Source organism: Hemibagrus wyckioides, linkage group LG01 (assembly GCF_019097595.1).
Source record: "Hemibagrus wyckioides isolate EC202008001 linkage group LG01, SWU_Hwy_1.0, whole genome shotgun sequence".
In the NCBI taxonomy this organism is placed as follows: domain Eukaryota; kingdom Metazoa; phylum Chordata; class Actinopteri; order Siluriformes; family Bagridae; genus Hemibagrus; species Hemibagrus wyckioides.
This window is the reverse complement of record NC_080710.1, coordinates 22259345-22284959: the sequence shown is the minus strand read 5'-3', so window position 1 is coordinate 22284959 and position 25615 is coordinate 22259345. Positions and strand designations below refer to the sequence as shown.

Sequence of the window (25615 nt, the reverse complement as noted above, 5' to 3'; positions counted from 1 at the left end):
TTAAGTTCATATGCGAGTCAAGGCAGGTGAGCGAATACTTTTGGCAATACAGTGTATATATAATAAACCAATCAGCCATAACATTATGAGCACTGACAGGTGAAGTGAATAAGACTGATTATCTCCTCATCATCATCATGTTAGTGGGTGGGATATATATTAATATATTAAAAGTTGATGTGTTAGAAGCAGGAATAACGGGCAAGCGAGTTTGACAAAGGCCGAATTGTGATGGCTAGATCAGAGCAACTCCAAAACTGCAGCTCTTGTGAGGTGTTCCTGCAAATGCCATATGTATCCTTTTAAAGTTTATCCTTTTAACTAAACATCAGATATACTTAGAATTGTTTTCTACTTGTCCATTAGATCACTGACGCCATGGAAAAACTAAAAGGACTGCTGCCTCTCTTTATTTTAGCATCAAGTTTCCTCGTGAGCATTGCACAAGAAACAGGTATATACAGTTTACACAGCTGAATAGAATGTTCAAGTAGACTCTTTTATATTTACTTCAATGTAATGATTTAAAATATATATACAGCTCTGAAAAAAAATAAGAGAGCACTGCCCAATCTCCAGATTTGAGCCCAAAGCTGAGCTGTTTACTTTTTTGCAAAAAGAGTGGTATAAAGTTCCCCAACAGCAATGTGAAAAACTGGTGGAGAGCATGGAGCCAAAACGCATGCAGATCGGGGTTATTCCACCAAATACTGATTTCTTAATGTTATTTAGCCAAAGCATTAACACAATTTGTTTACAGATTATTTGCATTTTGTTTTATTTGAGTTATTAAAGCTCTGCAAATACTGCATGATCTTGGGTTATTTTGATGTGTTGTCATTTCCTTTAAATATAAAATTCCTTTATAATTTTGAATTTAGGAGAAATATTGTCAGCAGTTCACAAAAAATGAAACAAAACTGTTCATCTCAATACATGCACCTCTAAGAAAAAAACATAAGAAACTGATTATTTTGCAGTGGTCTCTTATTTTTTTCCAGAGCTGTATAAATGATGTTACTAAAAAAAAAATCTTTACTTCAAATTAATTGGAGAAATGATTTCCTTTCCCAGAATGCAAACAGGAAGCTGATATTGTCTTTCTTGTGGATGGTTCTTGGAGTATTGGTCCAGAAAACTTTCAAAAGATCCGTGATTTTCTCCTCACTTCAGTGAGCAGTTTCCATGTTGGTCCTGACATGGTTCAGATTGGCCTAGTGCAGTACAGTGACTCACCACACACTGAATTCTACCTTAACAGCTTTGAAAACAAGGAGAAGATACTTGACTACATCACAAATCTCCCATATCGAGGAGGTGGCACCAGTACTGGACTAGGGTTAAGTTTACTGCTGAAGCAGCACTTTGTAAAAGAAGCAGGAAGTCGTGCTAAAGATGGGGTGCCTCAAATTGCCGTGGTTATCACAGATGGACAATCACAGGACAACGTGGAGCCTCATGCACAGGACCTGAAGCACCAGGGAATCATACTTTATGCCATTGGTATTAAAGATGCTGATATGGAGCAACTGAAGGAAATTGCCACTAAGCCATATGAGCAGCACATCTACAGTGTGTCTGATTTTGCAGCTTTGCAAGGAATCTCCCAACGCTTCAGACAGAATCTCTGTACAACTTTGGAGGAGGCCAAACGTCAAGTGTCTCAGGCACCACAAGGTAAATAGATCTTTTGTTACAAGGAATGTTTGTAATGAAATCTCAGTCAGTATTCAAAAGGCAATTAAACAATTAAATAAATTGTGCTTACTATTTGAGTTTTTTATTATTATTTCTAGGGTGCAAAGCTAATTTGGCTGACATTGTGTTCCTTGTGGATAGCTCTGGTAGCATTGGTGATGCTGAGTTCATGAAGTTGAAGAAGTTCCTGCACACGTTCATAATGGATCTTGATATTAATCCTGATAAAATCAGAGTAGGATTGGCACAGTTTAGTAATGAACCTCACAGAGAGTTCCTGTTGGGGGAGTATGCAGATAAAAATGACTTGCTGGAGAAAGTAGACAAACTAACTTACCTGAAAGGAGGCACTGAAACTGGAAAAGCTCTCAGCTTTATTCTAAATAATTACTTCGCAAAAGCAAATGGCAGTCGGATCGAAGAGAATGTGCCTCAGATTGCTGTGGTGATCACAGATGGTCACTCAGGTGATGAGACAGAGAGTCCAGCCATGGAGCTACGGAGAAAAGGGGTGTTAATCTTCACCATTGGGGTTGGTGAAGCCAGCATCAACGACCTGCAGTCTATTGCTAATAAACCATATCAGCGTTTTGTACTGAGTTTCACTGACTATGAGGAGCTGTTGAAAGCAACCAGCAGCACAAGAGACAAAGTGTGTATTTCTGTGAACAACCAGCAAGAAGGTAGTGTTATTCACTAATGTTATACACTTTTGTAAATATACCTACCCAATCATTATTCACTTTAATAATATATTTTGAAATATTTAATCTATTTTAAACTACACTGCCTGTCCAAAAACACACACTCTAATATTTTGTTGGACCACCTTTAGCTTTGATTACAGCACACATTCGCCGTGGCATCATTTTGATAAGCTTCTGCAATGTCACAACATTTATTCCCGTCCAGAGTTGCATTCATTTTTTTTTCCAAGATCTTGTATTGAAAATGATGTCTCATGCTCCCGGAACCACTCTTTTTGAGCCAGATTGGCATTGTCATCTTGCAATATGCCCATGCCATCAGGGAAGAAAAAATCCACTGATGGAATATCCTGGTCATTCAGTATATTCAGGTAGTCAGCTGACCTCATTCTTTGGGCACATAACGTTGCTGAACCTAGACCTGACCAACTGCAGCAACCCCAGATAATAGCACTGCCCCCACGCTTGTACAGTAGGCACTAGGCATGATGGGTGAATCACTTCATCTGCCTCTCTTCTTACCCTGATGCACCCATCACTTTGGAACAGTGTAAATCTGGACTCATCACACCACATTACCTTCTTCCCTTGCTCCAGTGTCCAATCTTTATGCTCCCTAGCAAATTAAAGCCTTTTTTCCGATTAGCCTCACTGATTAGTGGTTTTCTTAAGGCTACACAGCTGTTTAGTCCCAATCCCTTGAGCTCGCCTTGCATTGTGCGTGGGAAATGCTCTTACTTTCACTATTAAACATAGCCATGAGTTCTACTGTTGTTTCCAACATGGTTTTTAAAGAAATGAGAAACTACTATGCAGTAATTATCCAATGGAAGGCTCTTACCTATTTGTTTAGTTAAATCCATGTGGTGACGTTTTTTTGGACAGGCAGTGTATTTTTGAACTATTACAGTCCATCACTAATGCATGCAGTTAGTTCACTGTTATCATATCTGTCTTTCAGCTCTAGCACCAACATTTGCAGACGTGTTTGTGTTGGTGGACAGCTCAGTTGAACCGCCTGAAAAGGTGCCACAGTTACTCAGGCACCTAGCCGAACAACTTAACGTGGCTAGTTCATCTAATCGCATGGCTTTGGCTCAGTTTGGTGAAGACGTTTCAGTGGAATTTCGTTTTGATGCTTACAAAACTAAAAACGAAGCACTTGCCCTCATCCGCAAATTCAGACTCAGAGGAACTGGACAGCGCAAACTAGGAAAGGCGATGGATTACGTGCGAACTCAACTCCTCACCACTGAAGAAGGAAGTCGAATTGCTCAGGGCTATAAGCAGTACCTGCTGGTGGTAAGCAAAGGAGAATCTGATGACAATATACTGAGAGCAGTTCGTGCATTAAAGGATGAGGGAGTGATCCTTGTTAACGTTGACCTAAGTGAAAAGTTTGACTTTCCGTCCTTAACAAATGCTAAACCCGACTTAACACGTGGAGTTCTTCCACCTGACACAACTTCAGGGTTTGATCCTTCTGCACAGTTACCTAAAATTGTTTATTCTGCATCTGGCGATATCCAACAAATATCAGAAAATGTGATGACTATCGTGCATAGTAAGGCTGCGTTTGTTCCAATCCAAGGTAAGTTTGTCATTATGATTGACTACAAAACTGGGAATTTTGCTGATTGACAATATGCCACAAATCGGATACACATGTTTAAAGAAGTCTATAAAATTTTCTTTTTCTGCATCAGTGTATAAGTTAATGACTTTAGCAGCATCTATCTCTGTTTAATAACCTGGGATTGGTTTAGCATCCAAAATTTTAATTATATAAATAAAGTATATTTTTATTAAATTGACTAACAATTTATTTCTGTTTCTTTGTTTGCTTCACAGAGTGCAAACAAGTGGCAGATATTGTGTTTATTGTGGATGTGTCTACTAGCACCAAAAGTTCAGAACTGGTCCGGAGTTTCCTGTCCCTCATGGTTAATAACTGGCAGATAAAGCCTGACAGTGTGCGTGTGGGAATTGTGCTGTACAGTGAAACACCCTCAGCTGATTTTTACTTAAACACGTTTTATAGCAAGCCTGAGACTTTGCAGTACATTAAACGATTGCCATTTGGGGATGGGGAGTCTAAAACTGGCGGAGCTCTGAAGTTTGCAAGAGAGAAGGTTTTTACCAAAGAGATGGGCAGTCGACGTGCTTTAGGGGTGCAACAGATTGCTGTGGTAATAACAGAGGTGACGTCCTTGGATAATGCTACTGCTGCAGAAGCTGTTAAGTTAATAGGCTCTGGAGTCAAGGTCTATGCTCTTGGAGTCTCCAGTGACAATAAGGAACAGCTAAAACAAATCTCATCTTATCCTCCAGAGGAATTTGTTTTCAGACTTCAGAACTATTTAAATGTTACTAAAGTGGAAAAATTATTGAGGGAGAATTTTTGTCAGAGTATATATCATCCATCTGTTTTGAAGTCCATGAAATGCGATTTAAAGCAAGGTAGATTGTTTTACTGCTACTAATATAGCAAAATAATTAAGTTTACTATTGAACAAGATTTTTTATTGCACGTATGTCAATCTGATCATCATCTTTAACATTCACTTTCAGGATGTGTATATACAGAAAAAGCAGACATCTATTTTCTCATTGATGAGTCCACTAGTTTTAAAGACTATTTTCAGTTGCTAAAAGACTTCATTCAAAACTTTGTCTCAATGTTTACTATTGGACCAAAACAGGTTCGTGTGGGTGTGGTGAAATTTGCAGATAATTCCACACTAGAGTTTAGTCTGGATAAGTATCATGACAAAATCACTCTTAAAAATGCTATTAACAAAATCAAACATGGAGGTGGAGACAGATATATAGGAAAAGTCCTGTCTAACATGACAAAATACTTTGAGGAGGCCGAAAAGACCCGAGGCGCCAAGGTTCGCAATATTCTCATTGTCATAACTGATGGAAAATCAAGGGATGATGTGAGAAACCCAGTAGCACAGATAAGAGCACAGGGGGTGTTCATCTATGCCATTGGAGTAAAAGATGCACAATTAAAAGATCTCCGGAAGATCACAGATGACCAAGAGAGGACATTCTATGGCAACAATTATCATGCACTGTCAGAATTGACAAATAAAATTGTTAGTCAGATTTGCTCAGAAGATGGTAAGTGTTTAAAATGTGTTTTCAGTGTTTTCCCCCAAAAAATTAACTAGCAAAAATTATGCTGACACTTATTTTTCAAATTCATAGCCTGCAAGAGTATGTGGGCAGATGTCATCTTTTTAGTTGATGGCTCAGGAAACACTGCACCTGAAGACTTCTCAAAAATTAAGGAATTCATGAATACTGCATTGTCCAAATTTAGAATTGGAAATGATAGTGTACAGGTTGGAGTTGTGCAGTTCAGCTCAAACTCAACGATTGAATTCGCCCTCAACAAGTTTTCTGATAAAAAGCTGATAAAGCAGGCACTTAATAATATGAAGCAACAAGAGCAGCCCATAAAGAATATAAATAAACTGGAAGAAAGCACTATGATTGGGGCTGCACTCAATTTTGTGTCAGAGTATTTCAATCCACCAAAAGGAGGTCGTTCCAATGCCCCACAGTTCCTCATTGTGATCACGAATGGCAGGTCGATGGATGATGTTGCTCAGCCTGCACAAGCCCTCAGAAACAAGAGCATTACAATATACTCTATAGGAGTTGGTGATTATAGCAGCAAACATCTGAGGGAGATCAGCGGGACTCAGGACCTGGTTTCTCTGGACAAAGATGATGATATGGAGAATTTCTTAGATAACATCTTCATGCTCAAGATCTGCAAATCAAAAAACAGTAAGCCATACTAATATATTTTGGAGGTGTGGATACATGTGCAAAAATAGCTCTTGTATGAAGAAGAGAGCTGCCATCTTTCAAAGTAGTAAATGTGAAATTTGAGCATACTTTGTGTTTTTGTTGTGCAGCACTCAATATCTGAACAGATTTGTCATCTCAGAACTTGATCAGAACTGGTCAGGGCTGTAGTGGTTTCATTAAGCTATTAGTATATTAGAAATACACCAAGTAAATCTGAGAGAAAATTTTATGAGCAGGTATAAACAAAAATAATTATTATTGCCTATTTTGAGTGATGTAGCTAAGATAAGCAATCTGTAGATCTCAGCTACATTGTGCAATACATGTTAAACTGCAAATTTCTTTTATCATTTCCATTTAAATTAATATGTTCTTTTATAAATTGTTCTAATTTGTCATGATACTTTCCTTCTTTAGAATGCCAGAAATCACAGGTGGCAGATGTTGTCTTCTTAGTGGACGGTTCCACCAGCATCACTGTTAAAAACTTTGAGATTTTGAAGTTTTTCATGAAGTTAACAGTGAACACCACACATGTTGGAAAAGACAATGTCCGTTTTTGTACCATTGTCTATTCTACTAAAGCTAAGATCCAATTTCAGCTTAATCAATTCTATAGCAAAGAAGAGGTGCTGGATGCTATCACTGCTCTGAATTATCCCTATGGGGATACCTACACATCCAAGGCTCTAGAATACTCACTGGATTATTTTGATGAATCCAGAGGTGGGAGAGGTGCACAAGGTGTACCACAGATGATGTTTCTCATTACAGATGGTGAAGCTACAGACCCATATCAGTTAGAGGCTGCTGCAAATGAGCTTCACAAACGTGGAGTTCATATTTATGGTATTGGAGTCGCAAAAGCAAACCCAGATGAACTGCTGAAAATCACCAAAGACATCAACAAGGTTTTCCACGTAAGCAAAATCCAAGGTTTGACTGACATTTTGGAGGACATTTCCCATGAGATCTGTGATAAAACAAAACCAGGTAAATATAAAACATTTGCAAATCTGAACTAAAAGCATTAGTTCTAAATTCAGTTTTATATATCCATTTTCAGCTTGTAAGGTCACATAAACAGGGAAATGCATACAAAAATCAATAGTTGCTGCTAAACACAAATTAATTCTCAGAGTGACACTTAATAAATTAAATGTTAAAAATGTATTACTTATATTTTGTGTTCCTTCGAGGAACATTAAAAAGTTTTCCTAGTTTTCTCTCATACAGTGTCCCAAAATAGTTTTTGTTCCATAGTGATTGCCTTTATTCTTGCATATTTGTCATATTAAATTGTTTCAGATCCTGATACAAATTATATTTTAAAAGATAAAGACAGCATGAGGAAACAGAAAATGTTTTTAAATGAACATTTCATATGTTTTGGTAAAGAAAAAATGGTTATGCAGCATCTAAATATATCACCCATGTGAAAATGGGTACAGATGCACTCGAGGCAGCAGGATCAGAATCCATAATGCAGATCTTATTTAGAAAACGGCAGGCAAAAGACGTAACGAAATAGACAGGCAATAGATCAGAACCGGAAAATCAAACACACTGGGAAAACCAAAACCAAAACATAAACCAAAACTCGTAGTCAACTAGGGAAGGCAAGGATCATACACAGAGCAATCTAATCACAGTGAATAAAGGCTTGGTACACACTCAAGTCACGCACTTGGTACGCAAGATGGGTGAGGAGCTGGCCAGTTTGGGAATCTGAGGTGAAACTCCTCCGTGAGCGAGGGATCAAGAATGTCCTGGGCATTGACCCAACAGTGCTCCTCAGGGCCATATCCTTCCCAATCCAAAAGGTACTGGAGGTGGCCACCTCACTGACGGGAGCTGAGGATGGATTGCACCCGATAGGCGAGGGAGCCGTCTATGTCTAGCGGAGGGGGTGGCACGCTGGCGGCAGAGCTAGATGATTGTGGTTCGTGGAAGGGTTTGAGCAGAGATACATGGAAAGTGAGGGAGATTTGATATGATGCGGGTAGTTCGAGACGGAAGGACACTGGGTTTACCTGACGAATAATCTGAAATGGGCCAATGTACTTGGGGCTAAGCTTTTGGCAGGGAAGTTTTAGTCTCAGGTTACGAGTGGAGAGCCACACCTTTTGTCCCACTTGGTAGGCTGGATGGGGATGTCTGTGACGGTTGGCTTGTAGTTCTTGACATCGAACAGCTCTCTGGAGACGCACATGAGCCCGTTCCCATACAGCTTGGCTACGCCTCGACCAGTTGTCGACAGCAGGTACCTCAGAGGGTTCTCCTGACCAGGGAAACAGCGGGGGTTGATAACCCAGGACACATTGGAGCGGTGTTAAGCCGGTGGAGGAATGGCGCAAGAGTTCTGGGCATATTCGGCCCAGGGAAGGAACTCACTCCATCTGTGCTGTTCTCGGTGACAATATGTCCTCAAAAATCTCCCCAGCTCTTGATTAAGCTGTTCAGCTTGTCCATTTGACTGGGTATGGTAACCTGAACTAAGGCTGACACTGATCCCTAGTTGTGTACAAAAAGCAGACCACACTCGGGAAGTAAACTGCGTACCACGATCTGAGACAATGTCTTCTGGAAGACCATAATTATGGAAAACGTGATTAAAGACAGCTTGGGCAGTCTCCATGGCTGTGGGTAAACCTTTGAGGGGAATCAACTTAGAAAACCAGTCGATGATTACCAGGATTGTGGTAAAACCTTGTGACACTGGGAGGTCCATCAGAAAATCCATAGAGATATGTGAGCAGGGTCGACGGGGTATCGGTAGAGGCTCTAATAGACCTTCGGGCATCTGATGACTCATCCTGGATTGGGCAGAACACGAGCGAACATATTCCTCTACGTCATGATTAAGTGATGGCTGGATAGCTGGATAGTTCTGTGGATGCCTGGGTGTCCGGAACTTGGACTCTTGTGTGTCCAGTGTAACACCATCTGTCAGAGGCTTGAAGGAACATACACTCTACTTGGTGGACAGGTTGAGGGAGGAGCTTCTGTGGCGTGAGCCTGTTCTATCTCTTTCATTAAGCTCCACTGTATAGGAGTGATCTGGACACATGATGGGAGGATGGATTCAGGACATTGTGGTGGATTGAAAGTCTCATGGATACGTGATAATGCATCAGCTTTGCCATTTTTAGATCTGGGACGATATGAGACGGAAAACTTGAACCGGGTGAAGAAGAGAGCCCACCTGGCTTGACGAGGGTTCAGAAGTTTTGCTTCACGAAGGTAAGCCAAGTTTCTATGGTCCGTTAATACTAGGAACAGGTGCTCGGCCCCCTCCAGCCAATGTCTCCACTCCTCCAGTGCAGTCTTTATAGACAGTAATTCCCAGTTACCCACATCATAATTCACCCGGCGTGAGTTTTCAGGAAAAGAAGGCACACGGATGAAGTTTCCCAGTCTCTGGTTGACGCTGAGAAAGGACTGCCCCTATGCCACAGTTCGAAGCATCCACCTCTACTACGAATGGCAGCTCAGGATTAGGGTGACAGAGAATAGGGGCGGTGGAGAAACTTGCTTTGAGTTTTCTAAACGCCTTTTGAGCTTGTTCAGTTCACTTGAGTTTTTTGGGCTTGCCCTTCAGCATGGACGTTAAGGGGTTGGCTATGGAACTGTAATTCCGAATAAAGCATCTGTAAAAGTTGGCAAATCCTAGAAAACGTTGCAATTCTTTGCTAGTGACCGGTTCGTACTGGTGGAAGTCGGAGTTCACCCAGCCTACCCACACACTGGATGGCTCCTGGCCTGGAAAGATCCACACAGCGTAGTAGTACATGCATGTCTGCATGAGGAACTCGTAATCATTTCTCTCATCAGCCATCACCTCCTCAGACAGACGAGCCGAAGAGTTACTTAAGCTGAAATCCGGTTTAGACTTTTTCAACATGAACCTCTGTTTCAGTTTGGATGGTTTCTCCTGGTTGTAGTCCTTGTGGTTGTTAAACTCATCCCTGTCTTTATCCGGGCTGTTTGAGCTCATGTGACTGTGAGAACTGTTCATCAGTACCTCAAAGTCTGACATGGTCTCAAAATCTCCCAGATCTTTCTTCGGAGAGAAGAAGCTGCCGTTGGCCGGTAAAATCCCGCCAGCAGGTTTTGTGAATCCCTCAGCGCACTCAATGGGCATACTCAACCGGTAAAACACAATGTCTGTGTTACTGTTCTGGGACCCGAATGACCTCTGTGTGACTTTTAGACAAGATGGACTCTCTGCTGTGCCGTCAATTCTCGTGACCTCAATGTGCTCATAGCCCTGTGGTACAGTGATGAACTGAGGTAGCCTCTTGCTGAGCCACATGGTGACGTCTCGGTTCATGTTGACGGTGAAGGGCTTGTAGCCCTCCTGCAGGCTGCAGATGGTGAAGAACTTCAGTGTGCTCACGTCTTTCCCAAAGTTCATCCAACCCACCTGACTCACACCCAGACTGCACACCGGGATAAAACCTTCCCAGACTTCAAAGTCCTTGAATGAGAGTTCAGATCCCAAGTCGTCCAGCAGCACCTCTTGTAAGGATGCACTCGAGGCAGCAGGATCAGAATCTGTAATGCATATCTTATTTAGAAAACGGCAGGCAAAAGACGTAATGAAATAGGCAGGCAATAGATCAGAACCCGGAAAATCAAACACACTGGGAAAACCAAAACCGAAAACCAAAACTCATAGTCAACTAGGGAAGGCAAGGAACATACACAGAGCAATCTAATCACAGTGAATAAAGGCTTGGTACGCACTCTAAAGAGGAAATGATACTTCGCATAGAACAAAGGCAAGCATACTGTTTAAATAGCCTAGAAACACCGGAAATAAGCACACAATGTTAAAACTCAGGCGAGGGCTCCCTCTGGCGTATGGGTTCCGCATGCGCTGCTACAAAATGTTATTTCTAATTGGGTTGTCTTGCTGCATAATTCAATTGCACTTGAGCTTCAGATTATGGACTGATGTATAGACATTCTACAGCAAGGCATTCCAACACCATTATTACCATTATTACCATGTTTTACTGCTGGTATGATGTTTGTATGATCTTCTTGTTCTTATTGTTGAATGTTAGCTTTAAACCAGATTATTTACATCACACTCTTTACATCCCTCTTGGTTAGCAGTTGTTTTCTCTCCTATGGATAACAATTATGCCCACTTCCTTTTTTCAACTAAGGGGGCAATTTGATTTGGGACCAACTGTAGTATCTTTTTTCCTTCAAGAAATGTAATGATCATTTTTAAAACATTGTTTAAAGATCTTAAACAATTAAGTCTGACAAATATAAGAACACTATAACACTATATGGACCTTGGATCTTAGTCTGACCTGACTATTTTTCAGAGTGCCAAAAAGAGGCAGCTGATTTGGTCATTTTGATTGATGGCTCTGAAAAAAACACTGGAGATCTTTGGAAAAATGTGCTAAATTTTACACTGGGCATTGTAGAGAAATTTCGTATCCGACAAGACCTCTTTAGAGTTGGTGTAGCCCAGTTTGGGGAAAGATACAAAAAGGAATTTTACTTGAAGGAATATTACGATGAAACGGATGTGAAGAATACCATTTCAAAAATTACCCCAGTGAAATTTAAGAGAAACATTGGAGCTGCACTGAATGGAGTGAAAGAGTTTTTTACAAGTGATAAAGGAAGCCGCATTGAGGAAGGAATTCCACAAAATCTGATTCTGATCACTGTTGGGAAATCATCTGATGAGTTCACTGATGCAGCAAATAATTTAAAAGCCATGGGCATTCAGATTTTTGCAGTCGGGACAACTGAAGAAATTAGAAATGATCTCAATAGCATTACTGGTTTCCCTGACACGGTTTTTTTACTGGACAGCTTTGATCATCAAACTGTGAGTTGTAAAACAGAGATGTTGATAAATGCCATTTGCACTCATATCCCAGCTGACATAACAGATGGTGAGTACATAGAACACAGAATTTTGTAATGTAAAAGTAGCATTAAGCATAACTCCAATTAATCAATGTTCCACTTATAAACACCATGTTTACTTCTTCTTACAGATTGCACAATGAATATTGGAATTGGATTTGATATCTCCCATGGTAGTTCAAGCTCACAGTCTCTCTTTAGTAGCCAACATAAGCTGCAGGCCTACCTTCCTGAGATTATCAGATACATCTCCACTGTCGACAACTTGTGCTGTCTACCCAAGGAGACTGTTTTGCAAACCAAAATTAGTTTCCATGTGGTTGCTAGTGATGGCAAGATACTGTATGACACTAATTTTGAGCATTACAGTAAAGACATAATAAAGAAGGTAATGGCATTGCAGATGACTCAGGGTTTGGCCTTCAACGCCAAGCTCCTGCGCTCTTTTGAGGATAAATTTGTAGGATATAGCTCTGGTGTGAAGGTAAGCAATTTATTGTTTTGGAAAAGGACTGAGTTCATATGTATGAAATGTGTAGAGTGTATAATTTTACAAATACTTGACCGGCCCTTGACATTGTTTCAAAGAGTGAAAGTTTCTCATCTCATTTTGACATACACTCTAAAACTGATTTGTGATCAAATGTTTGAACTGCACTCCCTGACATGCTCAGGTAGTGATCATTTTCACCGATGGCCTGGATGCATCTGTCGATGACCTCATGGTTGCCTCTGTGGCTCTAAGAAGAAGTGGTAGGAGAACTACATCTTTACACATATTTTTATTGCTTTAAATATTTGTTATAATGTGTGAGTTGTTTAAAGAAGATTAATATCTATATTTCTTTTTCATCAGTAACAGTAAGTGCAATGTTGTGTGAGTTGGGCCGAAAGCACATTTTATCTTATCTTATTTGTATCAAAGGTGTCCATGCACTGATTCCAGTCGCTCTGGAAGGATTCAGAAGCATCACACACCTACAGAAACTACAGTTTGGACGAGGATTTTCTTACAGGAAGCCTATCATGATTGGCATGCAAAATGTAGCCAGTGCCATGAAGAATGAGATTGTGAGTCTGACATGATAAATGGAGGGAATTCACAAGTATGCCTAATGCTACACATTTACAATCATAAGATCAAATGGGGTAAAGATTAGGCTTCTGAGTGACAATATCAAAACAAAAAACAAAGCCAGACATATGCAATTTGGCATAAATGTATTCTCAACATTTAACACAGAAATTAATAAAAAAAACAAAACAAAAAAAAACATCATAATCTATTTCAACATAATAACTGATAAAAAAATATTACTGTTTAACAATTATACTACAAAGTGGCTTGAATTAAATTTGAGGGAACTTAAACATGCCATGTATATAAATTGACAGCTCCTTGTGGGGGTACAGCCTTCTGCTCTGAACAAAAAAAATATCAATGCTGGATTTCTGATATCAGCAGGAGTTGGCTGTGTGTAGAGCAGAGGCATTCAAGCTTATCCAGAAAAGGCTAGAAATCAGGAGCCACACCTGATTCCACCTGATATTGGCTTTCAGTAGACTCAGGTACCCATGCTGGATATGATTGAACACCCCAAAGTAGAGCAGTGATTTGTGTAAAAAGGTGTATATAGCCACCTGTCTTTTCATTTTTAACTTCTTGTAGGATGATGTGGCCTCTAGAGAGTGCTGTAACACGTGTAAATGCACTGGTGATGAAGGGGTGCAAGGACGTCAAGGACCTAAAGGGACAAAGGTATCATATCATATCATATATGATCAGTTTTTATACATTTTTCAATTAGTTTGTTTATAAACACAAAGTTATCACTGCAAAAAGTTACATGACCACAGACCATAGTGTCTTATAGGCTTATACCTGTAGAAGTATGTTATAGAATATTTTAGCTCTGTTAAAATAATCTTTTTTGACAATGATCAAGATGTTTAGTACAAATGGTTGGAGCTCAGGGATATTTGAAGTGAAGTCACAGAGTATGGTGATTGCACAGTGTGGTGATCATATACTGTTTGATACAATGCAAAATGTACACTGTGTAAAAAGACTGAAACCTTTTATTAAACTGGATGTCTGTCACTACTTAACAGGGCTTTCCTGGACTCGAAGGACATGCTGGATTTCCTGGAGAACATGGAGAACCTGTGAGGCTATACTCAATATATCTTACATGTATCATATTTTTCACGTTTAAATGCGCAGTACACACTCTGAGCCTCTTAGAACTGTTGTGTTCATGTAACTAAATAAATATCTGAAAGCATCTGTTACCCTTCTATCTACTTATAGACCAGATAATGTCCAATATTTAAAATATCATTAAAATGTTCCTTAAACAGCTCTTTAATCTGTGAATTCGCTGTGAAATTACAGGGGGAGAGAGGAATACCAGGTACAAATGGGACCGAGGGACATCAAGGCTGCACTGGTAGAAGAGGCCCAAAGGTAGCTGTAGTCCTCATCAGTGCATGCAATTTCCTCAACTAAAAAACATGATTATCTTAAATTTTTACCTACAATTAACTTTGCCTTATAATCTTTCACAGGGTAACAGTGGCTATAGGGGCGAAGTTGTAAGTAATACAGTATTTCATATATGACTGAGTTTAATGTTATTACCAATAATAGAATTATATTATTATAAATAATAATAGAATTGTTAACCAAAAGCTGCTGTTGAAAAGATATCAGCTAAGATAACTGCTGATGGTAATGTTACTGTCAAACCTAAATCGTTTTGACTGATAAAAGAGGGTAAAGTTTGTAATACTTTAGTAAGACAAATGTGGTCCAAATTCCCTTATGAACAGAAGAAAATCAAGGGCCGTTATGTCACCCGGATTGGTGTTACGAGGGCCCCAACCTGGAGCCCAACCCAGCTCTATACCCTCCACAGGGTGCTTAAGGGTTGGTGGGAGTTTGCCCAACCAGTCCACATGTGTTTTGTGGACTTGGAGAAGGCATTTGACTGTGTCCCTTGTGGCATTCTGTGGAAGGTGCTCTGGGAATATGGGGTCTGTGGCCCTCTGTTAAGGGCTGTTCGGTCTCTCCATGACCGGAGCAGGAGCTTGGTTCACATTGCCGGCTGTAAGTCAGACCTGTTCCCAGTGCATGTTGGACTTTGGCAGGGCTGTCCTTTGTCACCGGGTTTGTTTATTACTTTTATGGACAGAATTTCTAGGCACAGCCAGGGGCTGGAGGGAGTCCGGTTTGGAGACCACAGGATTTCATCTCTGCTTTAGGGGATAGGGATAGGTGGAGAGAGATGATTCGCTGTGGCGACCCCTGAAGGGTAAAGCCGAAAGAAGAAGTTGTCCGGTTGGCTCCTTCGAGCCAGGACCTACAGCATGCACTGGAATGCTTTGCAGCCGATTTTGAAGTGGCTGGGATGAGGAGGGGTGTTCCTCTCTCAAGTGGAGGAGTTTAAGTATCTCAGGGTCTTTGAGTAGTGCCGCTGCTCCTCCACATCGAAAGGGGCCAGTTAAGGTGGCTTGGGCAACTGTTTCGGATGCCTTCTGGACATCTCCCTGGGGAGGTGTTCCAGGCATGCCCCACCAGGAAGAGACCCTGGGGAAGACCCAGGACATGCTGGAGGGACTATGTCTCTCGGTTGAACTGGGAACACCTTGGAATCCCCCCGGAAGAGCTGGAGGAAGTGTCTAGGAAGTCTGGGCATTCCTGCTTAGACTGCTGCCCCCGCGACCTGGCTCCGGATAAGTGGAAGACGATGGATGGATGGATGGATGGTAGTTTGTAATATTATCACACTGAAAATTACCTTATAAAATAAGTGGCATTTTCTGTTAATGGGCTGTGTTTGGTCAGTGGTTAGAGCACTGGAATACTGTTCAGAAGGTTGTGAGCTCCAATCTCAGCACCTTCAAGATGGTACTGTTGGGTCCTTGAGTAAGACCATCTTAACCATCATCTGCTCTAGCTCAAATTAGCTAAGAGCATCTACTAAATAAGTATATGTTTATGCTCTGCAAGGGAGGGCTTATTTAATTTATGTATCTTTATTGCATCTATATAAACTATATAGGTAGGGCCTTTGCAGAAAAGTGAAGGTTACTATAACAGCAAAGAACCAACTAACTCTGGAATGAGGTGTTCAAAAAGCATATATGGATGCTGGTCATATGCCCACAACTTTTGATAATATAGTCCATCTATGCATAGTTGTACATAGTTCAGCAAGGAATAGTGAAAGTTACCAAATAGTTTCTGTGTCTGTGTCTGATAGGGGGAACAAGGAGAACTTGGATTAGATGGAATAAATGGAGAGCAGGTAATATATTCCTGTGTGTTCTCAACTGTACACAATCTATTAATCATTTAATATAACAAACCATTGTATATATTTTCTAAAGGTCTACATGATTTTGTCAGTTTCTTATGAAATGTGCTAATTGGACATTTTCTTAAGGGAGTGCTTGGATTAGCAGGAACCCAAGGACAGCGAGGTGGTCTGGGCAGCCCAGTAATGACCTTCATCCTACCCATTTTGTATTTATGTTCATTCTAATGCACTCCATGCACATTTGACATTTTTTTTTGTTGATCATCATTATCGCCATCATCTAGTTTTTCTATGTGTTAATATAGTAATGTATTATTGTTTTTATTAAACATTAACATGACAATTAAGGGAAAAAAGGGTGTCAAAGGAATCCCAGGAGTGCCTGGACAAAAAGGACTGAGAGGAGATCCGGTAAACATTCTCTTTAATTGTTGTTTTCAAGCTCCCACAATTTATCTTTCATGTACATATTTAAATCAGTAAACTAGTTACCTAAGCTACTAATATTTAACATAACATTAAAGTGCAATTACGCATTTAAGTATAACACATGTTTCTGTGAACATTACTAGACAGTCTTGGCTTTGCCATGTAAAAAATTAATAAGATACTATCTTATTCTCTATGTCCTTAATCAATATACAGAATATACTGAATACTGAGTTATGGCACAAGAGGTCTAATATTATCTTCTATTCTTCTAACAAGGGTGAGCCAGGAATTGACAATACCATCCGTGGTCCTAAGGGTGAGCCTGGGTACCCTGGCCTACAGGTATGTCTATTCAGGTTAGATCAGTGTCACACAGGATCCAGAGACCTAACCTTCAGTTCAACAACTCAGAGCCTTTACCACTTGAGCCACCACTGCCCGATATTTGAATCTTCATTTGTTCCTGTTCTTGGCTGATAGGAGTGAAACCAGTAGTCTTCAATGTGCTGAGCATTCTAAGATGCTTTTCTGCTTAACAAGGTTGTAAAGAGTGGTTATTTAAGTTTCCATAGCCTTACATTCAGCTTTAACCAGCTCACTCATCAATAAGTCAGTTACAGCTGCAGAATTTCAATGTATTGGATGTTTGTTGGCTTTGTTTCTACAAAGCATTCTCTGTAAACTCTAGAGACTGTTTTGAGTGAAAATCGCAGGCCATCAGTTCTTGAAATACTTACAGTAAAGCAACCTATCTGGCACTGACAACTAATCACTAAGATCTTCTTTCTTTGTTCTCTCCTATATCTGCATGATTTTATGCACTGTGCTGCCTCCAGATGTATAAGTATTCATAATAACGAGGAAGTTTGGTGCACATGTCCAAATCAATGTTGGACAATTACAGGTTATATACTAACATATTTATAACAGCAGGTACACATAATTGTTCCTTCAAAATTGTTTGTTTTTTAGTGAAAATGGTTACTTCACATTTAGATCGGCTCATTTTTTAAATCAAATTCAACTTTTATTTGTCACATACATAATCACATACACAGTATGATATGCAGTCAAATGCTTACACAACTATTTGCTTTGACCCTTGAAAAGGAAAAGCAATAAGGACAGAAAAGACAGGGATAAAATGTAAAATATAAAATACGTAATATAAAATATAAAAAACTACAATTATAAAATATAAAAAACTATATAAAAAAATTCACAGTAGGTAAATAAAAATATAATGTAATATAAATAAAATAAAAAAATATAAAGTAAGGTAGGGTATCTGCGTGTTTATTTCATTTTTTGTTAGCATCATGCATCATGAGCATTCATATATACCACAGTAACTCTGTCTGCTTAATCACAGGGTGACACAGGGCCAGATGGCAATCCAGGCAGGCGTGGAGATGATGGCAGTCCTGTAGGTTCTCCAAATTTATTTAAAAAGATAAAATATTATTATTTAAAATATAACACAGACTTTTTTGTCAAGTGATAAAGCATTTTTTAATCTTTTACAGGGTCAAAGAGGAAGAAGAGGCACTGTTGGTCCACCAGTATGATTCATATTTGACACCTTATTTTTGCACCCAAAAATGTTCTTTTGTAAGGAGGATGACTGGAAGGCTGATGGATCCATATGGGGATCTATTGGAAATAACTCCAAATAGCAAACAATATCCACAAGGGGGGAGCAGGCACAGTCCCCAAAAAAACAGAGAAATACAGTCTGTGATGCAAAAACAGCCAAAGACACAATATAAAAAGAAAACAGAGCAATTGGTCATACACAGAAAAACAGGCAGTGGAAAGAAATGAATCTGTATGAAACACAAACTAACAATACTTTGCATGGTTAAAGGTCTGTCAACTGAAAGCAGACCACGGAAGTCTGATCAATATTCCGGTGACGTCCCCCTCTGGTGGGTAGGGGGGAAATAGCAGGTGGCTCCGTTACATCTTTCTATCACTGCCAGTCCACTGCCCCATTTATCTTTTTTAAAGAACATTAATATTCACTAGATTGATTAGGACAAATGCAGACCAGTACAAATTAAGACCAAACAGTCAAGATCGAATCATTTGTTAGATCTTACAAAGGAGAACAGGGTGCAGTATGGCAGCGACACTAGATGAGATGGTTTTGTTTTATTTTCAGGGTACCACTGGACCTGCAGGCCAACCAGGATTACAAGGAACCTCTGGAGCTTCAGGACAACTGGTGCTTTATTTAGTCATCTTTAATTTATTTTGATTCCTGTATTTGTTGAATTTAAATCCACTTTTCCTAAATACTCCAGGCAAAATTTAAACACAGTTGAATGAAAGCTATGGTTGTATTGAACCATATATTGAAATTCAGTGTTTGAATTCGATGGAATGTATTACGTTTGTTCCATCACAAAAAGTTGCACTATGCTTAGTTAAGTGCACTAACCTATAGTGTAAGTTAATAATAGTTATAATGAAACAAAAATGTAAATTGTGGCGATAAAATGCAAAGTTTTACTTCACAGTTATTGTTGTAGTTTAGAGATACATTTTATGTTTGTAAAATTGATTTCTTTGAAGAAAAAAAAATCCATTAAACATTATGAGGTACGATATTTCAGATAGGCCAGCTTTGCTCACTCCATGAGATTAACTTAAAAGTTCTGACAAGGTGTATTCTTTATTCCCAAGGCCAGTACTCTCCACTGTTAGTTACTTTATTCATTATTGTGAAGCTGATAATTCTGACACTCATTTTCAAGGAGGTTCCAGAAACACTCAATTTAATATTAATTTAGGGGAGGGAAAGAAGAATATCTAGAGGCAGTTGAAATGTCTGTGTTGTAGTGGGGTAAAGCCCTCATGAACACTCTATAAAACTTTAAACCCCATAGCTGTGGTTTTATCTACCAAATTAAATCTTTTTTTCTTACTATATTTATTTGTTTGATTGGATTAAACATTTTAAAGAAATTATCTTTCTTTTCCTGTCCAGGGATCACTGGGTCCTTCTGGTGCTCCTGGACAAAAAGGGATACCTGGATATCCAGGACAACAGGTATGATTCAAAATGAAGTCTACTACAAGGAAGACTTTTTCCCCAAGGTTATTTAATGCTTATGACTTTCCATCAGGGACAACCTGGTATACAAGGAAACACTGGATCTAAAGGAAGTGTAGGAACCAGGGGACAAAAGGTATTTTTTTTTACATAATCTCACATGTTTTATTCAGTATCACAGTGATACTCATGTAACTTATATGCAGTGGTCAACCATGTACAAGTCCATGTTCTTGTTCAGGGTCAGCAAGGGGAACCTGGAAGTAAAGGAACAGCAGGCCCACAGGGTCCCAGAGGCCTACCGGTGTGTATGAGTTTATCTGATAATGTGGCAAATACTAATAAGTTAGTCAAAGAAAACTTTTTATTTTATCATCTTGATTAAAAATGTGATTTATTAAGACAGCTTGAGCATTTCTATTTCATCCTGGATTATATCCAGATTTTTTGCAGCATCTCTGGTTTATATATCTCTTTCTTGCTAATTTAATTCTAATTAGGCTACTTCTATAAAGATGACATTGTGGCTCTCTATCTAAGGCAAACAGCTTGTGTTCTGACTTTAATTATATCTCTGTTGGTTCTGTACAACAGGGAAGTGATGGTCCAGATGGATTTGGGCTACCAGGACCTAAAGGGCAGAAGGTTACTCAATACTGTTTTTTTTTTTCTTTTATCTAGTATGGTTTTAAAATATTACATTTCAAATAAAACACTAAACTAAACTGATTCTGCCTACTCCAAGGGAGATCCTGGTTTCCCAGGGAATCCTGGAACTCAGGTACACTATGTTTCCAGATTTACTTTTTGTCACGCTGAGTTTGCTTTGGATGCCGACATATTTGGTGTCTTACATTTTATCTTAGCTGTTATGATTTATTAAAATTACATTAACCATTCCAGTACCATTTCTGAGAAAACTAATGCATTATGGTAATCCCGGATGCTGTATATTTTTGTGGACACATTTCTAAGTAGCTATGTGAGTTTGACAGGATTCATCTTTTTTATGCTCAGGGTGATCCTGGAGATCCTGGGAAAAATGGTGGTAATGGACCTAAGGGTATAAGAGGCAGAGGGGTATGAATGAATGTCGTTACTAATCCATAGCTCATACTGTTTTTTGTTTGTCACAAATTGTTCATTGTTGGCCGATATATTACAGGGAACTGCAGGCCAAACAGGAGCACGTGGTAATCCTGGTGACATCGGACCAGCTGGACACAGGGTTTGCAAGCTTTAGTAATATTATTTTGTCAAATAATAATAAATGTTTTTAAAAGGTACTTAAATGTACCTAAAAGTTAAAAAAAATGAAAAGTAAATGTATTTTTAATTTCATCATTATTGTCCCCAAAGGGCCCTAAAGGACGTCCAGGAACCAGACCAATGTCTGTAAGTCTTTTGTTTTTCTTTTAGGAATCACTGATTAGTTTCTTTCTGCTGTCTGTAACCATTGTTCTGTATCCTTTTAGCCTTGTCAATTGATCAGCTATGTACGAGACAGCTGTGGTAAGGTTTCATTATACTATGCCTACTGTGTATAATTAATAAATGCATTAAATTAGAAGTTTATGCTTTTTTTTAACTCTAACTTTTACCCCCACAGTTTGCTGTAAAGGTAGGTCTCTTGCTTTCATTGCTATGCAACACATAATAATTCATTGTTTAAAAGAACATCATTGAACATAAACACATCTCTCTTCTTTATCATGTCTGCACCTAGATAAAGCAACTTGCCCTGTTTACCCCACTGAACTGGTGATTGGTTTGGACATGTCTGAGGATGTGACTCCTGCATTATTTCAGAGAATGAACTCAACTCTTCTTTCTCTGCTGGACAGCATTGATATCGCTGAAAGCAACTGTCCAACAGGGACACGAGTGGCTGTGGTCTCTTACAGTTCTAACACCAAGTACCTCATCCGTTTTTCTGACCATCGCCATAAGAAAGACTTGGTGGAAGCTGTGAAGAACATCTCTCTGGAACGTACATCCAACAGACGCAACATTGGTGCAGCCATGCGCTTTGTTGGTAGAAATGTCTTCAAACGTATTCGTCAGGGTGTTCTGAACAGGAAGGTGGCGATCTTCCTCTCTGGTGGACAGTCCCAGGATGCGACATCCATAACCACAGCTGTTCTGGAATACAAGGCTCTGGATATAAACCTTGGTGTTATTGGTTTCAGGGAAACTCCTAATGTTCAGCAAGCTTTTCAGGTAATGTAATATGACTGAAGCAGATGAAACCTGTATGATCAGATTGAGTGATGTGATGCAACTTTTAGACTTTTTAACTTTCTCTCTCTTGTGTGTTGTGATAAGGCTGATGAAACAGGAAGCTTTATTAATGTGCTGGAGAGATCACAGACCCAGAATACAGCGCTTGAGAAGATCCAGCGATGCATCATCTGCTTTGGTAATACGTCAAATTTGTAGAAGTTGATCTGAATAATAAACTTCTTGTGATCTAATAAAAAGTTAATAACTTACTCAGGACCCATATAGAACGGATTAATAATGATTTGTTTTATGTCATCTGCTGATCTTTTCAGATCCTTGCAATCCAGCTAGAGATTGTCCTAGCACCAGTGAGGTACCCACTCCAAAGCAGGTAAACATGGACCTGGCGTTGTTGGTGGATGGTTCTCGGAGCATCCAGGCAGATCAGTATGAGGGAGTGAAGCAGGTGTTGGGCACTGTGTTGGACCAGCTTTTAGTGAGTGGTCAGCCCAACAAAGCTGACAGACAGGCACGGGTGGCACTTTACCAGCAGAGCTCATCATACAGTGAGGCCCAGGCTCCAGTCAAGCAGATCTTTAGTTTCCAGCAGTTTCGGGACCGCAACCTGATGAAGCAGAGCATCTTTGAAAATCTACAGCAGACTGGTGGCTACTCCAGGCTGGGACATGCCATAGAATATGTAATCATGCAGGACCTCCTCACTGTTTCCAGGCCTCGAAAAAACAAGATGCTGCTGCTTATAGTTGGAGATGAGACAGAATATTCTGACAGTGCAAAACTGGACTTCATCTCCATGAAAGCCAAGTGTCAGGGTGTGGTGATTTTCACTCTTACTGTCGGGGATCATTTCAACAGCACACAGGTGGAGGAACTTGCCAGTATTCCCACAGAGCAGCACATAGTTCACTTAAACGATGTAAAGCAAGGACAGCAGGAGTACACTCAACGCTTTATAAGGACTTTCCTACACATTCTGAACCGTAAGGAAAATTATTATAATTTTTTTATTAGTATTAGCAAAAGAATGTTTTTTAACCCTCTTTTGTTTTGTGTTCTCTGGTATTGTATGAATGTTTGGTTGAGTTTTTCTTGTTTCATGACCACAGTGGAAATGAACACCTATCCTGTTCCATTGCTCAAACAACATTGTGAGAATCTTCAGCAACAGCAAGGTCAAGAACATGTCTTTGAGGCTGCTAAGAGACCACACATACACAGGTAACATTACAGGTATTCTCTTTCTCATGATTCATGTCATGAACAAGATGGAAGAAGGATCACTGTATATCTCATATACATACATGTAATTGACTAGTATATTAGGTTAGAACATGGCATGTGATTGGCTCTCCGTAGATTATGAGTGTTTTGCTTTTTGCTCACTTCCTTGTGTTAAGTGAAAACATACCTCAAATAGAGACAAAAAATACAAAGGACACCCTCTACAGCATATCATGGGTACCTGTCTCACTGTTAATATATTATAGTGATCACTTTACTATATCATGTAGTTGTAGTAAGGAGATTATTTATAATCACACTCTCTGGTGACACCCAGATGAAGATGGGTTCCATTTGAACCTAGTTCCTCTCAAGGTTTCATCTAATATCAGCTCAAGGACTTTTTTCTTGCCACAGTTACCTTATTAGGGATTTTAAACTTTATAATTGTTATTCTTAATATTTACATTCCTGTAATTCTGCCTTGCAACTAAACTGCATATGTACCAGCTGAGAAAATCGTATTGCCAGCTACATTAGTTAAATGAAAAAGTGTTGCCATGGCAATACTGGCAACATTGGCAATGAAGTCCCTGAGTTACACACACTGAATAAATGTGAAGTAAAACATTATTGCATAACATAGCATCATCACATGATTATACAGTTAATATTTTTCAATTCCATGAGTTCCAATATCCATGTTAGAAGAAAGACATGAAAGACATAAATGTTTTTGTACTGAAAGACAATTTGATTTAAAGAACTCCATGTACCTCAGATTTTCTTTGGAGAATCAAGAAGTCATATCGTACAGTGAAGAGAGAAGTACGCAATACAAATATAAGACTGAGCATGAAAATGGAGGCCTGCTGACCTCAGGGCCTGAAGATTCAAATAGTAAGTTGATTCTGTTTCACTGTGGAATTAACAAGTAGCAAGTACATATCAAGTGTTATGTCTAAGAACACTATAAACTTAGGCTTACATAACAGTTAGCAACAACTGTTTCATTATGCCAGAAGAAAATTTTTATCCACAAAGGCATGTTATGTGGAGAATATGTCTAAAGGTGCTACTATGAAAAAAGCTGGTGCATGCTCATGTTACTGTCATGGTGGTTGTGATGGCAATTGCTACTGATTTAGTATCGATTTAGAAGATATGTCTAATAAACACTGCAGTGTTAATGTAATAATCTATTTCTAAAGCATTCTTGTTAACCTCTGTTTCTTTTTCCCTCTCACCACAGATGTGTGCTTCCTACAAAAAGACACTGGGCCCTGCAGAAATTATGTACTCAAATGGTTCTTTGATCAAGAGCAGAATCGGTGCTCTGCTTTCTGGTATGGAGGATGTGAAGGGAACCTTAACAGATTTGACAGTCAGAATGACTGTGAAGCCCGTTGTCCATAACATTGTACTGAATATTAACATTCCACTTTTTCTTTGTTTTTATATAAAATTGTGGTACAGTAGGATATGAACAATGTGTTTATGCACATTTCACCCAAATAACCTACACACAAAACCACAAGTAACAGTAGTTAAAATCTCCATATTCTACTGACGGTGGCACATTCATATTCGCTGTTGACAAATGTGGTATGACTGACACTCCTCCCCTTTGCTTTGTAAATAAAAAATGACTCACTAGAGTTAGTTTGTCATGAAAGAAAATACATATGAAGGTGCTGATACTTTATTAACTTTTCTATATAGTTGCCATTTTAATTTTCCACTTTCCTTATTACTGTATATCTGTTATAAATAAAAGTATGGACACATTACACATTTCGTAATTGCACATTTACTCATGTTTTTATATAATAATACTGATCAGCAGCCTAAATCAGCAGCCCTCATCAGTATAATAATCAACTTAAATTAAAACAGCTCACTGTTCTTATTAGACTTTAATGAGTGCTCTCACTTCCAGATGTTGTCTCACTTCCATCTGTCTGTAGAAGGTGATTATGGATCATTTGGGTTGTCTATGAGGTGGCAATGGAAGTTAACAGAAATAAGAAATAGCCTTCGGCACAACAGGTCTCACCTCCATTGCCACCTGGAACATTCATTTGTTTCTTCATTTGTTCATTTATTCACTCAGTGAGCAAACACTGTGTCAATCAACAAACATTAAAGCAATATCTGAAATATAGGGGACTTAAAGCAAAGCACTTTTATAACCTTGAGAA

The 25615-nt window shown here is 39.2% G+C and overlaps 1 protein-coding gene across 3 annotated transcripts; it reads left to right on the top strand.

Annotated features, from left to right (window-relative positions):
- The first annotated feature begins 313 nt into the window (after window positions 1-313).
- On the top strand, window positions 314-25201 carry LOC131355456 (collagen alpha-6(VI) chain-like). Of its 3 annotated transcripts, XM_058393747.1 has the most exons (39): window positions 314-454; window positions 1075-1677; window positions 1797-2381; window positions 3367-3996; window positions 4257-4865; window positions 4977-5534; window positions 5622-6209; window positions 6651-7226; window positions 11579-12163; window positions 12269-12621; window positions 12812-12890; window positions 13063-13208; window positions 13807-13896; window positions 14250-14303; window positions 14533-14604; window positions 14706-14732; window positions 16403-16447; window positions 16586-16639; window positions 16808-16870; window positions 17168-17233; window positions 18264-18317; window positions 18418-18453; window positions 19056-19118; window positions 19884-19946; window positions 20023-20085; window positions 20191-20253; window positions 20544-20594; window positions 20695-20730; window positions 20967-21029; window positions 21115-21177; window positions 21309-21344; window positions 21425-21461; window positions 21559-21570; window positions 21676-22169; window positions 22275-22368; window positions 22505-23173; window positions 23300-23411; window positions 24196-24314; window positions 24667-25201. In XM_058393747.1, the coding sequence occupies exons 1-39, from the start codon at window positions 379-381 to the stop codon at window positions 24828-24830; spliced, it is 8151 nt and encodes a 2716-aa protein (XP_058249730.1). In that variant the 5' UTR covers window positions 314-378; the 3' UTR covers window positions 24831-25201. The 3 variants fall into 3 exon arrangements, with proteins under 3 accessions (XP_058249730.1, XP_058249736.1, XP_058249745.1); XM_058393753.1 differs by lacking the exon at window positions 21559-21570; XM_058393762.1 differs by lacking the exon at window positions 314-454 and having other exon boundaries at window positions 1548-1677; window positions 1840-2381.
- The last annotated feature ends 414 nt before the right edge of the window (window positions 25202-25615 follow it).